The sequence below is a fragment of the Micromys minutus genome (genome assembly GCF_963924665.1).
Source record: "Micromys minutus genome assembly, chromosome: 12".
NCBI lineage: Eukaryota > Metazoa > Chordata > Mammalia > Rodentia > Muridae > Micromys > Micromys minutus.
The window spans coordinates 50,165,036-50,177,272 of record NC_137981.1 but is presented as its reverse complement, the minus strand read 5'-3'; the positions used below and the strand labels follow the sequence as shown (position 1 = coordinate 50,177,272).

At 50.4% G+C, this 12,237-nt stretch overlaps 1 protein-coding gene across 1 annotated transcript; it reads right to left on the bottom strand.

The window, feature by feature from the left end:
* Positions 1–5,022: 5,022 nt before the first annotated feature.
* NPM2 (nucleophosmin/nucleoplasmin 2) lies at positions 5,023–11,811 on the bottom strand (the record flags this gene model as incomplete). Its single annotated transcript, XM_080926752.1, has 7 exons — positions 5,023–5,182; positions 7,346–7,386; positions 7,512–7,672; positions 9,185–9,278; positions 11,348–11,461; positions 11,553–11,638; positions 11,754–11,811. 7 exons carry the CDS (start codon positions 11,809–11,811, stop codon positions 5,023–5,025), a joined length of 714 nt encoding a protein of 237 aa, XP_080782878.1.
* Between the last annotated feature and the right edge of the window lie 426 nt (positions 11,812–12,237).

The following is a 12,237-nucleotide window of genomic DNA, read 5'->3' as shown; positions in this document are numbered from 1 at the left end:
CGCTGGAGAGACTTCTTGGGGCGATTTGCCCCTCTGCTCCCCAAACTCAGGAGCGGATGTGGGCAGGCCCCTGGGGTAGAGTCCCAGAAAAGCCAAGGTCTCTCGGAGCCACAGGTTTTCAGGGATGAAAGGAATGAAGGGAAGGGGAAAGCTAGCAGAGGGGGATAAAGGGGAGGCGTAACTGAGAGACTGAGGTGCGAGGTGTCCACCTTCCGGGGCCAGTGGCTGCGAAGCCGGAGTGGTCCGATTGGCGTACTCGCTCTCTTGGGCTACTGGCCTCGGGCAGGGGTTCCCGGGTGCAAAGGATGGAGCTGCGAGAACGTCCTCTATCAGGAGGCTGGCCCCTGCGATCTCTCTTGATTTATTCGTGACCCGCACGGACCTGCCGGTCTCCGCCAAGTGCGGGGCCAGAGGCAGGCACAGGGAGGGAGGCGCCTTGCCCTCCCCCTCCTCAGGGTCAGCAGCTCCCGCCCTCAGGTTTGATGCCGCAACTTCATCTCCTCAAGAATGAGCAGCAGGTACCGAGCTGGGGCTGGGGTCTCGAATTCTGGCTCGGGGTGGGAATTCCCAGCAGCAGCCTTAAAAGGAGGAGCCTCCCTCCAGGGAGCAGGGGTGGGCTTGGCTTGAGCGGCTGCTGGCTCAGCTTCGCTGTCACCCCTTGCCACCAGGAAGGAGGGGTAAGGCCGTAAACAGTGGGTGCAACAGGTTGATGCCACAGACGGGGAGTCAGGTGCAGCTAGGGCTCTTGGAACGATCTCAATGCTCACAAAAACTGATTTGAGACGGAAACCCGAAGCAAAGTGGGGGTCACTTTTGCCTGAATCTTTGTAGTCTGTTTTTAAAAAGGGAGGGGGTGTCAGCTATCGGAGTATTGGAGGACCAATGAAATGACGGCCAACGAGGAGATCCCTAAGCTGTCTGGGCCTTATTTGGGGGATGATACCCAGCCCTAGCCTGTCAGGCCCCAATTCACCAGTGTCCCCTAGCCTGGAATGCAGTGCCCAGAAGTACGGACAGATGACCACTAATTCCATGTAGCTGGGTACCCAAATCACCTATATGAACTGCAGTTTGCGGATAGGAAACAGACACATTGGGAGGTAACTGGCTCAGAACAAACCAGCTGATGAGTGAAGGGGTCACATTCCCAGAATCTAGGCTCTTCGTGTTCCTTGGAATTGTGACTTCACCCTCCAAGGTCCCAGCCCGCCGCTGGCTATATTTTTATTTTAGGGCTTAGAGACCTTGGCAGAATTTCCCCCCTCTTCTCCCTTCTACGGAGACAGGGTCTCACTGTGTAGCATCAACTGACCTAGAATTCACCGTGTAGACCAGGCTTGCCTCCAGATCCCAGGCCCAGCTGCCTCTCTCCCATGCACCGTGATTAAAGGTGTGCTCCACTGCATTTGACTGTGACGAGACAGGCAGCCGAGGATCTGAAAACTGGTGACCAGTTTCTCTGAGCGGAGGAGCAATTCGGGGAGTCTGAGCTCTGGCTCCTGTTCCCTCAGTTCACTGAGCAGCACACAGGTGGATGTATTTGCCTTCTCACCTTCCTGAGTTCCAGCAATCCACAAAGTGGTCTGCCACCCTGCGCCCCCCACCAACTCCCAGCAAGCTAGTGGATACCTCCCCCGGTCCCCTAAACAAGGCCTTTGGCCAGCTCTAGTCGGGGCCTTTAGAGCTCCGCCCTCTCTTCCGCAGACTTAAAATACCGCTGCAGGGGGCCTAGGAGTGAATTTGGAAGAGCTGTTTGAGAAGGTGGGAATTGCCTGGGGGAGCTGAGGGGTTTGGAATTAAAGCTAGGGCTGGGGGCTGGCTGGGGACACAGCTCTGTTGGTAGAAGGCTGGCCTAGCATTTATGAATTTGTGGGTCCTATCCCTAGCACGGCTTAAGCCAGGTGTGGCTGCATACCTGTAAACCAGTACTTCAGAGGCCCAAAGCGGCCAGGGGAACAATTCAAGAATCAAGTCATACTTGATACTTAAGCAAGTCTGAGGCCAGCCTGGGATATGAAACAGACCAGGCCAGGCACGGTGACGCACACCTTTAATTCCAGCATTCAGCAGGCAGAGGCAGGAGGATCTTTGTGAGTTTGAGGCCAGCTTGGTCTACAGAGGGAGTTCTAGGACAGCCAGGGCTATATAGAGAAACCCCGTCTTGGAAAAAAAATAATAAACACAAAACCCCAAACAAATCAGAACTAGAAGGTAAGTGATAGCTTGTGTCTAACAGCAAGTGACTGTGTGCTGGGCCAAGGGGACGGTGCCCAGCAGAGCACTGGGCTGCAACCCAGTTTGATGGTGCTTCAGCCAGCTTCAGCCTGCTCAGTTCAGTCCTACTGGGCACACCTCTACCCTCACCAGACATGTTCACCTTCCACATTATTGCCACCATTTAAGATTCACCCCAGTCCCTGGGAAACCTTCTCTTTCCATCAGACTTGTTGACCCACATTTCCTACTGGCTCCCAGGTACCCCACCCGAGTTTAATCTGAGGCCACAGGCAGCTAGCAGGTAAGAGGGCTCAGGTACATGGAGGAGACAGCTAAAGACTTGGAATTCTATGGTGACAGTGTCATCTGGAAGCAGGAGACTCAACGCCTTGCCCTCTTGAAGCTCATTCACCAGGAGGCAGTGGGGGTTGGCTGCTCAAGGCTTCTGAGTCTGAGCACCTGGTTCCTGTCACTGGGGACAGGGCCCATTGTCACTTACTGGCTAGCCCTCAGTGCAGCCTAAGTCTCCATGGTAACAGATGCCAGCAGCGAAACTTGGTCTTGAGGCTCAGCCAGGATCTGGTACTGGGAAGACATGGGGGACAGCAAGGGTAGCCTGCTTTGTGTGTGAGCTATCCTTGACTTCTCGCTCTTGGCATGTTCAGGCGTGGCTTTCAGGTTTGCTTTTTTATGTCCCAGGGGAGGCAGTAGCAGACCACAAGTGGGAGGCTCATGGAGAGCTGGGGTAGAAACTGGGTTCTGGGTCTTTATCTTCATCCCTTGCCATATGACTTGAAGAGTTGGTTTTCTAGCTCCAGCTTCTGTTTTAGAAAAAGGAGCTGGGCTGTAGTGGTGCATGTCTTTAATCCCACCACTCCAGAGATCGAAGCTGGCAGATCTGAGTTTGAGGCCACCCTGGTCTACAGATTGAGTTTGAAATGGCTATCATGTCACTTGAGACAAAGACTCATTTTGCAAAGGGGGGGGGGGGAGAGGAACAATGGCCCTCTGTGTGGTTTAGCCTTAGTTTACCTAAACTTAGGCAGACTCTCTCCCCTGATGAGGTAAGCGGGGAGGGTTTATTAACATTTATGGGGGGCTCTGAGAGATGCTAAGTGGAGAGAGAAGTTGCTACCAAAATTCTAGTTAATCTCCACCACTCAGTACCAAGTCCAACCCCCTTCTGCCTTCCCACCCTGTGCCCAACAGTCCGGCTACTGCAAACACTGCTGCCAGCCTCAGCCTAGTCATCTATCCTCTAGAAACACAGGAGGGTTAGAGCAAAGGGTCCTAACCTTTGGTTTTCTGGCTCCAGGTTCTTTAGAAAAGGGAGCCTGGCCGTGGCTAATTGGACTGACGTCTGACTCTACTGGAAGTTTGTACATCCACTCAAGTGGTCAGTGCTGTTGTTGGTCAGGGCCATGTACAGATCTAGAGTATTTAGGCATCCCTTGCCTGGGGATGTAGGAGGAAAGGACTCTGTGCGTTCCTGGCCGTGAATAAGCTTTCCTGAGGACTGCACTGACCAGCCCTTACCCCCAGCTCACAAGATTGCCTGTAAACGGGCAGGGCAGGCAATTCTCCATCAGCAGAGTGGTCAAAAGCAAAGACTCTGACACCAGACTCTCTAGGTCCTCCTTCTGCTCCATGACCTTGGTACAGACTTAACTTCTGTGCTTTGGTTCTCTCATGTAAGAAATGAAGCTAACCTAACCTCAGGGTATAGTCATTGTAAGAGGAGCAAGTCTGGGGACAGCACGTATAGCCTGGGCTTGTAGTTACTGCTGCTATGACAGTCATACTTCTGGGTGGACACTTTGGCGTTGTACCCTGACTCAGCAGATACAGTCACAGGAATGGTCTTGCAAGCTCCCAGATCCTCCATGTCAAACGCCTATTCCCAGGAGTCTCTTCAGATCTCTTAGCACCCTGTTTCCTTCCTTCCTCCAAAGCACTTGCCAGGAACTGAAATCATGGTGTTGGCTTTGTGTTTACCACTAACCTATAGGTGACTTCAGTGGAGGTGGAGGTTGGTAGCTAGGCTCTTCCTAAAGAGCTGTGACTGATTCCAGTGAGCCAAGCTGTATGAACTTCATCTGCACCAGGGGCCAAGGAGACCCAGCCAAAGAACCGGATAGGTATCAAAACTTGTTTATAACCTCCTTGGGCTCATACATTTGTGGGCAGCTTTTTGCTCGCTTGTCATGAGGGCCTTCATCTCATGACCGTAATAGCAGTCTAAGACACCCTCCCGCCTCATTGTCCCTTATACCTTTGACAACTGCCTGATAAGAGCAGGGAAATGGAGCACTTTGGGCCTGGGTCAGACCCGTTCTGGTAGCAGAAGCAGGTTGGGTCCTAAAGTTCCGCCCTTGTAAATCTCACCTGCCCAAAGAAAGTAGCCTCCTCAGCCCCAGCTCACTGACATCACACAGCTGAGGCTAGCCCCCTAGGCCTTCCCTCAATCCTGCGGTGGAAACCTAGGAAAAGCAAGATGAGGCTGGTTTCTTGCTCGTGGTTGCCCTCTGCTGGGCACATGAGTTAGCGCAGCAGCAAGGAGACCCACCCAGGCAGGGAGAGGCAGAAGGGAGGTTCTGATCATGCAAATTTTATTGTGGCCCCACGCCTGCTTGCTAGGGGTTCTCCAAGAGCATTCGGAAACTGGAGGGCTGGGTTGCAGGGCTCTTGTGTGGCTCCCACAACACCTTATTACATTTAGACTGAGGTGGGGGTGGGGCTGGACACCTTCACCAGAGCACAGCTGGTAGACATCCTGCCTTGGACACAGAAGATGCTAAGATGAGCTCATTTCTTGGACGTCAGCTTCTTAGGTTTGGGTGTAGATTTCCCCTGCACAGAAAAGAGACCGAAGAGTCTACCACCCTGCCTGGCCGCCTTCCCCAGGGCCAGTTCCAACTTCCCATTGCTCACCTTCTTCCAGGGGCTCTTGTCCTGAGGGCTGGGCCTGGAAAGGAATAAGGACAGGGTGGGCAAGAGAGCTTTATGCCACAGGTGAGCCCTCCCAATAGCGGCACGCAGGAGCAGAGCTGGGGCAGTTCATCTAGACAGTGCACCTGGCCCAGAGAGGGAATGTTTCAGCTTTATTCCTCTACCTGGTCACCCCTCCTGTTTTGTCTTTTTTGCATGCATTTATTTATTGAGGCGATAGGGATTGAACTTTCAGTTTTTATGCACTGGAGGGAAGCATTCTACCACTGAACTGTATTCCCAACCCACTTTTTTTTTTTTTTTTAAGGGAACAGACTGTTTCTGGCATGTTAGTTAAGCTTCTGCCACTGAGCACAGCCTCAACTCTGCCTCCTTCCTTTTCTGTTCCACCTCTTTAAGAGTTTTCTTGGACTTCCATTGCTTTCCTTTCAGGTATAAAAAGTGCTTTTTTCATACCAAGAGGGGGACTAGTGGTAGAGGGATGGCTGGGATCATGGGAGAAGAGGCTCAACAGACAATATATACTTCAGTACATTTTGTTGTTGTTTGAGACAAGGTCTATTATGTAGCCCTGGCTGTCCTGGAATTCAGCCTGCAGACCAGGCTAGTCTAAAACTCAGATCCACGTGCCTCTGCCTGCTGAATGCTAAGATTAAAGGTGTGTGCAACCACACTTAGGCTTAAAATGTAAGTGTGGAGAGGCAGACTGAGCAGTGGTTCTGTTCAGACGTCGTTACAGAATCTTGTTGACACGGCCGATGTGCTGATCTCTTGGGATAGGGGGATGCAGAAGAGATTTGTCTTCAGGATTACAAACCAAAGAGACCCCAAACTCCCAGTGATTCCAAAACATGCCTGGTTTGTCCATTGCACACGTGGACGCTGGTGGGTATGCTTGCTGCTGCTCTGCCATTGCAGGGGACAATTTTAATCCTGGGGACACGACAGGTCCATTCCTGCTTTGGGACTTCTGTGCCTACATAGGCAGCGAAGGAAAAGGCTCTCTCCACCTTCCTTTCAGTTTCCTCAAATTTCCCATCATTGCATCCAAACTATCATTTACCCCTATACTTGGCTCCAGGATTGTCTAGGCAAACCTCAGGCATCCTGGTCTTCATATGCACCATGCCGTCTCTGTGGTGCTGGCTGCTTAGGGGAGTTAACATCCTCTAGGTGTGTGGAAGTTTGGACTGGGTTAAGGTGAAATTTCTGGTTAGTAGAGGGTGTCCACAGCTTCGACACCCTCAAGAATTTGCCCCATGCTTTCTCAGGCTGAAAGTTCTTAAAAGACCTGGTCTACAAAGTGATTTCCAGGACAGCCAGGGATACCCAAAGAAACCCTGTCTCAGAAAAGAAAAAAAAAAAAAGAAAGAAAGAAAGAAAGAAAAAGAGAAGAAAGTTGACATAGCACATTTTTCACCTTAAACGGTAACCTCACTGCACACACTCTAGCAAGCAGCTGTTAGAACCATTCACTCATGCTGTTCATCACTTCCCAGTGTTAATCTTTTGTAGAACTCATGGCCAAGCGGTTTCTAAAACACTTGGCATGAAACAGACATGAAATGATCATGAAGCGACCCTCTCTTCTCCTAATTCTGGTCCTTTCCGCGTTGTTACCATGCGACGCTCCATTTACCCTGTACCACAGAGAAGAAAAAATGGTGGGACCTTGTTTGGTCAGTTCTTATGCTGACGTTGAGAATGCCAAGGATAGAGCGAGTTTCTGAGCATAGATCTTGAACTGTCTGTTTGGTTTTGAATGGATTACCTCCGACGGAGTCAGAAGGATAGTGCATGCTTTTCCAGAGCTGCTGAGGCAGATGTGTGCACACAAGTAACCACATTGCCTGTACCCTGCTTCCCAGCACTAGCTCTCGCACAGGAAGAACTTTCCCTGTTTCAGCCGGGCCTGGGGTGCAGGCTGCTCCCAGTTCCTAGGGAACGTGAGGCAGAAGAATAACAAGTCCATGTCCTGTCAGAGCCATACAGTAGTTCAGGACCAGCCCGGGCAACTTACTGACAGCCCTGTATCGTGAAAAATCAAAACACCCATCACACCAAGCCAAACACAAAGTCTTGGGCTGTGGCTCAAGCAACACCCTGTTTGCTTAACCTGCCAGAAGACTCGAGTCTGTGGTTAGTGCTGGTTGTGGTGGGATTTCACAGTGTGAATTACCTTGCTGCTGCCTCCTCCTCTTCCTTTTCCACCTTCTTTCTCTGGAAACAAAAACCAAGTGTTATTTGGAAAGAGTCAGACTCTTGAGTACGGAGCAGTCCCAGGTGAGACCTGCAGAGCGTCAGTGGTGGAGGCCTTGGCCTGTGCCAAATTCCCGATGTCCCACCTTAGCTATGCTCGTCGGCTTCTGGGGAGCCACCCTTTTGACTTGTTTGACAGGTATCACTTCTAGTGATACATCTGCATCTTCATCTTCATCTTCCTCCTCTTCCTCCTCCTCTTCTTCCTCCTCTTCCTCATCATCTTCCCAGGCCAGGTCTGAAGTCTCTGGAATGGTACAGGAAGAAGGCAGGACTAGTACATGGTGGGGAAAACCAGAGCATCTGACCTTAAGGCTCAACGCCTACCTCCCAATCCAGGTCTCTCTTGGCTCTGAATTTATCCCCAGGCAAGTGCTGGGTTGAGAGGGTTCACCTTCTGCAGTGGGCCATATCCTTTCTCTCCCTTCCCGAAAAGTCTGGGCCAGGGCAAAGCGATGGGGCAGGAAAGCTACAGGGATGTTGGGGGAAGGAGAGCAGGCAGGAGGCAGTTGTGTATTGAGAACTGGCTGGGCCAAGGCTGAAGGTGGGCGAACACGGAAGGAGAGGTAGATGGGAATGTAGTATGGCTTGGCCCTTAAAGGGTGACGTACTGGAAACTTGGTCCCCAGAACGCCATGTTGAGGTCATGGGACCTGTTCTGAGGTCTAACATGAGGTGTAATCTTTGCTGGTTTTTGAGATAGATTTTGTCTGTGTGTGTCTGAGAGTTGAGTGTCAGTGTGTCTGAGTCAGTCTGAGTTGTCTCTCTCCTCTCTGTCTGTCTGAGTCTCAGTCTCTGTCTGTCTGTCTGAGTCTCAGTCTCTCTGTCTGTCTGTCTGAGTCTCAGTCTCTCTGTCTGTCTGTCTGAGTCTGTCTCTCTGTCTGTCTGTCTGAGTCTGTCTCTCTCTGTCTGTCTGAGTCTCAGTCTCTCTGTGTGTGTCTGTCCGAGTCTCAGTCTCTCTCTCTCTCTTTGTGTCTGTCCGAGTCTCAGTCTCTCTCTGTCTGTCTGTTCGAGTCTCAGTCTCTCTCTGTCTGTCTGTCCGAGTCTCAGTCTCTCTCTGTCTGTCTGAGTCTCAGTCTCTCTGTGTGTCTGTCCGAGTCTCAGTCTCTCTGTCTGTCTGTCTGAGTCTCAGTCTCTCTGTCTGAGTCTCAGTCTCTCTGTGTGTCTGTCCGAGTCTCTTTCTGAATGAGTCTGTATAGCCGTAGCTGTCCTGGAACTCATTCTGTAGACCAGGCTTGGTCTTTTATCTCAGAGATTCACCTGCCTTTACCTCCCTCAGTACTGGGATTAAAGATGTAGACCACCAGCTGCAGGCTGTGAAGTGGATCTTAAAGGTGCCAACATAAGTTACTGTGGCCCATGTTGTCACTATAGCTTCATGCTTACTAGTAGCTAATCTTTAAAATACTCCTAAACACTAGTTATAGTAGGAGCTTCTTTTTGGGTGGAGGGTCTTGTTTATATATCTCAGGCACTCCTTGAGCTGGAAATACAAGCCCGTGCCACCATGCTCAGCTGAAGAGTCTTTTGGAAGACCCTGTTTATCCTACAGTATTTTCTGAAGCTGAAACAAGGGCCACCTCACTCATGATAAAGCTGAGGCCTGAGGCCCACAAAAGACATGGAAAGGCAAGAAGACCTGGGATGACAGCTCTGTCACTGCTTTCTAGTTCAGGCCACTGGCAATCCTTTGCTTTGGAGGATCCGTACAAAAGGTCAAGCATCTCTTGAGGCCTCGGGTACCTAGGATACAACTTACCATAACACTCCTGGCCACTGAGGAACACAGGTCCTGAGCCAGCCTTGAGGCGAAAAGTTACTGGAGGAGAAAGCTTCATACCTGCCATTGTCACCTGTGGTGGGAAGAAGACATCAGGGCAACATAGATACAGGTAACTCATCCGGGCCCCTGGTAGGTGCTGGTCACACAGTGCTGCACAATCCCACCAGTGAAGTGGCAGAGGCAGGACGACTGTTAAGTTCCAGCTATTCTGGGTGACTTAAGAGAAATTGGCTCAAAACAAAACTCCAAACACATAAACCAACGCTCCCCGTCCCAATGTGACTACACTGGATAAATAGCTTCTCTGCATTTCGGTATTAAAAATGGACAGCCGAAGACAGCTACAGCACACTTAAATAAATAATCAGCTGGGTCAGTATGGTGCACACCGGTATGCCGGCACTTGGGAGGGGGCAGAGTCAAGGGGACCACTGTGGGTTTGAGGCTGGTTTGGGTTACATACTGTCTCAAACAACAAGAACAAAATAAAACAAGCAGATGGCAAGAAGGGAAATCGAGGTAGCAGGTGGTGGCGTGGTTCCATGCAGGAAGGCTTGCTGAGCAGACCTGATCGTCTCCACAAAGCTGTTTTATGACTACCACATGCTATGGCATGCATGTTTACAACCCCACCCACCCCAGCAATCCTTAACAGAAAGACATGTTACAGTGAATTCAGCATTTGTATGATCAAGGTACCCAAAAAGGTTCGTATGTTATTCTCCCAACATGGTGGTATGTTAATGGATTGATGGAGAAAGAATCTGAGATCAGGCGAGTCAAACAAAACAAAACAAAAACAATTGAGGGGCTGAAATTGAGGGTCAGCTGTTAAGAGCACTAACTGCTTTTCCAGAGGAGCTGGGTTTGAGTCCTAGCATCCACATGGTGTTTCAAAACATCTGTAACTCCACTTTAAGACCCTCTTCTGACCTCTGTAGGAACTAGGTGTGAACATGCTTTGCAGAACACAGGCAGGCAAAACACACATGTAAAATAAAAAGAGAGTGCTTGAGAAAACGTCTCCCTGTTCAGGACTAAACATAACCGTAAAGCACAGCAGTCCCAGATGGGGCTTCATGACTTTGGTGAAGCATGTCCGTCAAGCACTTCATGGAGAGCCAACTTAAATCAGGGAAGAGGAAAAGGTCAAACTTTCAGGTCACATTTACCCAATTACAGTTTCCAATTACTCAGGAGTTTTTGACTTTACAATGATGCAAGGGTTAACCGTTTAGCAGAACCATACACCTGAATTCTGAGTTTTGACCTTTTCCTGGGCCAGTGATGTATGATAAAAATCCTGCTTATTCCTGGCCATTTCAGTGGACATCCTGCTGCCCTATGTGCCCTAGTTTCTCTAAGGGAGACAACCGATACCTCTATAGCATGCATGGTGCTGAACGACGGGCTCCAGGGAATACGCATAGTAAATCATTCTCCAGTTGATATTTTCAACTCACAAGTTCATTTTTTAAGAGTAGCCTATGAGGCAATGCAGCGAGGTTATAGAAAAAGGAAAGGGAAGGGGAGGCAGGAAGATAACTTTGAGGCCATTCTGTGATACAATATGAGACCCTGTCTCAGACAAACAAGGGCAGGCTAGATGGTTCGGCAGGTAAAGACACTTGCTGCATAGGCCTGGCAACCAGAGTTCAACTCCTGGAACCCACAAGCGGAGACACCTAACTCCTGGGTTGTCCTCTGATCTCCATATGTACTGTGGAATGGAAAGAACACTTTCTCTCCCTCTCCCTCTTTCCCTCCTCTCATACATGAGTAATTTTAAAAAGCTCCAAGTTGCTAACCTGCCATTATTCACAACAAATGATTAAGTGCACAGCGCGAGATACATTACTAGAAGAAAGAACTTCCAGACTCAAAGCCCAAATGTAGATAAGCCACAGACAATGTGTTGGCGACTAGTAGAAAACAGCTTAAACAGGACACCGTTGGAGAGGAGGTTTGGCTTGCTCATGGCACAGGCTCTGGAAAGCAGGAATTGGGATGCTTTCCCCGGTCATCTTTATGATATGGCTAGAAGCCTGGGGCATGAAAGCATCCACACTTCCATCCAGGCCCATCTGGATGAAGTTAGCAGTGGCAGCTTCGCTGGGCCGGCAGGGAGAGAAGACTCACCATAGGCAGGACAGAGGCCTTCAGTGTAGCAATAGTGATTGCTGACCTTCTGTCTTCCTGGGAGACGATTTCCACACGATTCACCTCCTCTTTGGCTCTCTCCCCCAGGCAGATCTGAGAAGGGTGATGAGAAGAAGCTGTTAGCAGATGAGGCTGGAGACTCACTCCTGCTCCATCCTTCTCCTCCTCCTTGGGAGACACCCACCGTGGTGAGCAAGAGTTTACAGCTGTCCTTCCTCTCGCCTTGGGCTCTAAAGGTGCACGTCTGATTTTCCTGACTGAGCTCACTACCTGCATAGAGGAGATGGCGGTGTGGGGCTGGGAGGCTCATGAGTTCCTCTACATTAGAGGGACAGTTCACCAGCAAACCCACTCCACCTTTACTGGGGACAGCCTTTGCCCTTACCCCAGAGCATGTTCTTTGCCAAGATTTCAGTCACGCTGCTGGTGCTGTGGCGACTCATGTTGACTTCCTGGGTGGCTTGGCGCCGGTGTTTCGGGGAAGAATTACGTCTGTGGCGAGGCAAGCTTAGAGCTCAGCAGTTTTCACTGTTTTCTGAGTAATGCAAAGGCTAGCTCACAGCCTTCCATAAGGGAAGCTCCCTTGAGTCCTGAGAATGTTGGCTTTAGCCAACAGCCATTCAAAACTAGAAGCCAAGTTTCCCTCCCGCTACCACCCAGCTGATGAGAGCATCCCCAGACCTGAGACAGATACACTCAACACAGCAGTTCAAAGAATGGTGGTTTTGTCTTGCCCAAGTTTGGAAGCTTGCTGAGAGACCACATGACTGCCCTTGGGGCCCTCCCAGAACCCCAGTGTGGAGAAGGAGGGGACACCAGGATGTGTGCCCAGTTGGATCCGAGTCCCACTCATCCCCTGCTGAAGCTTA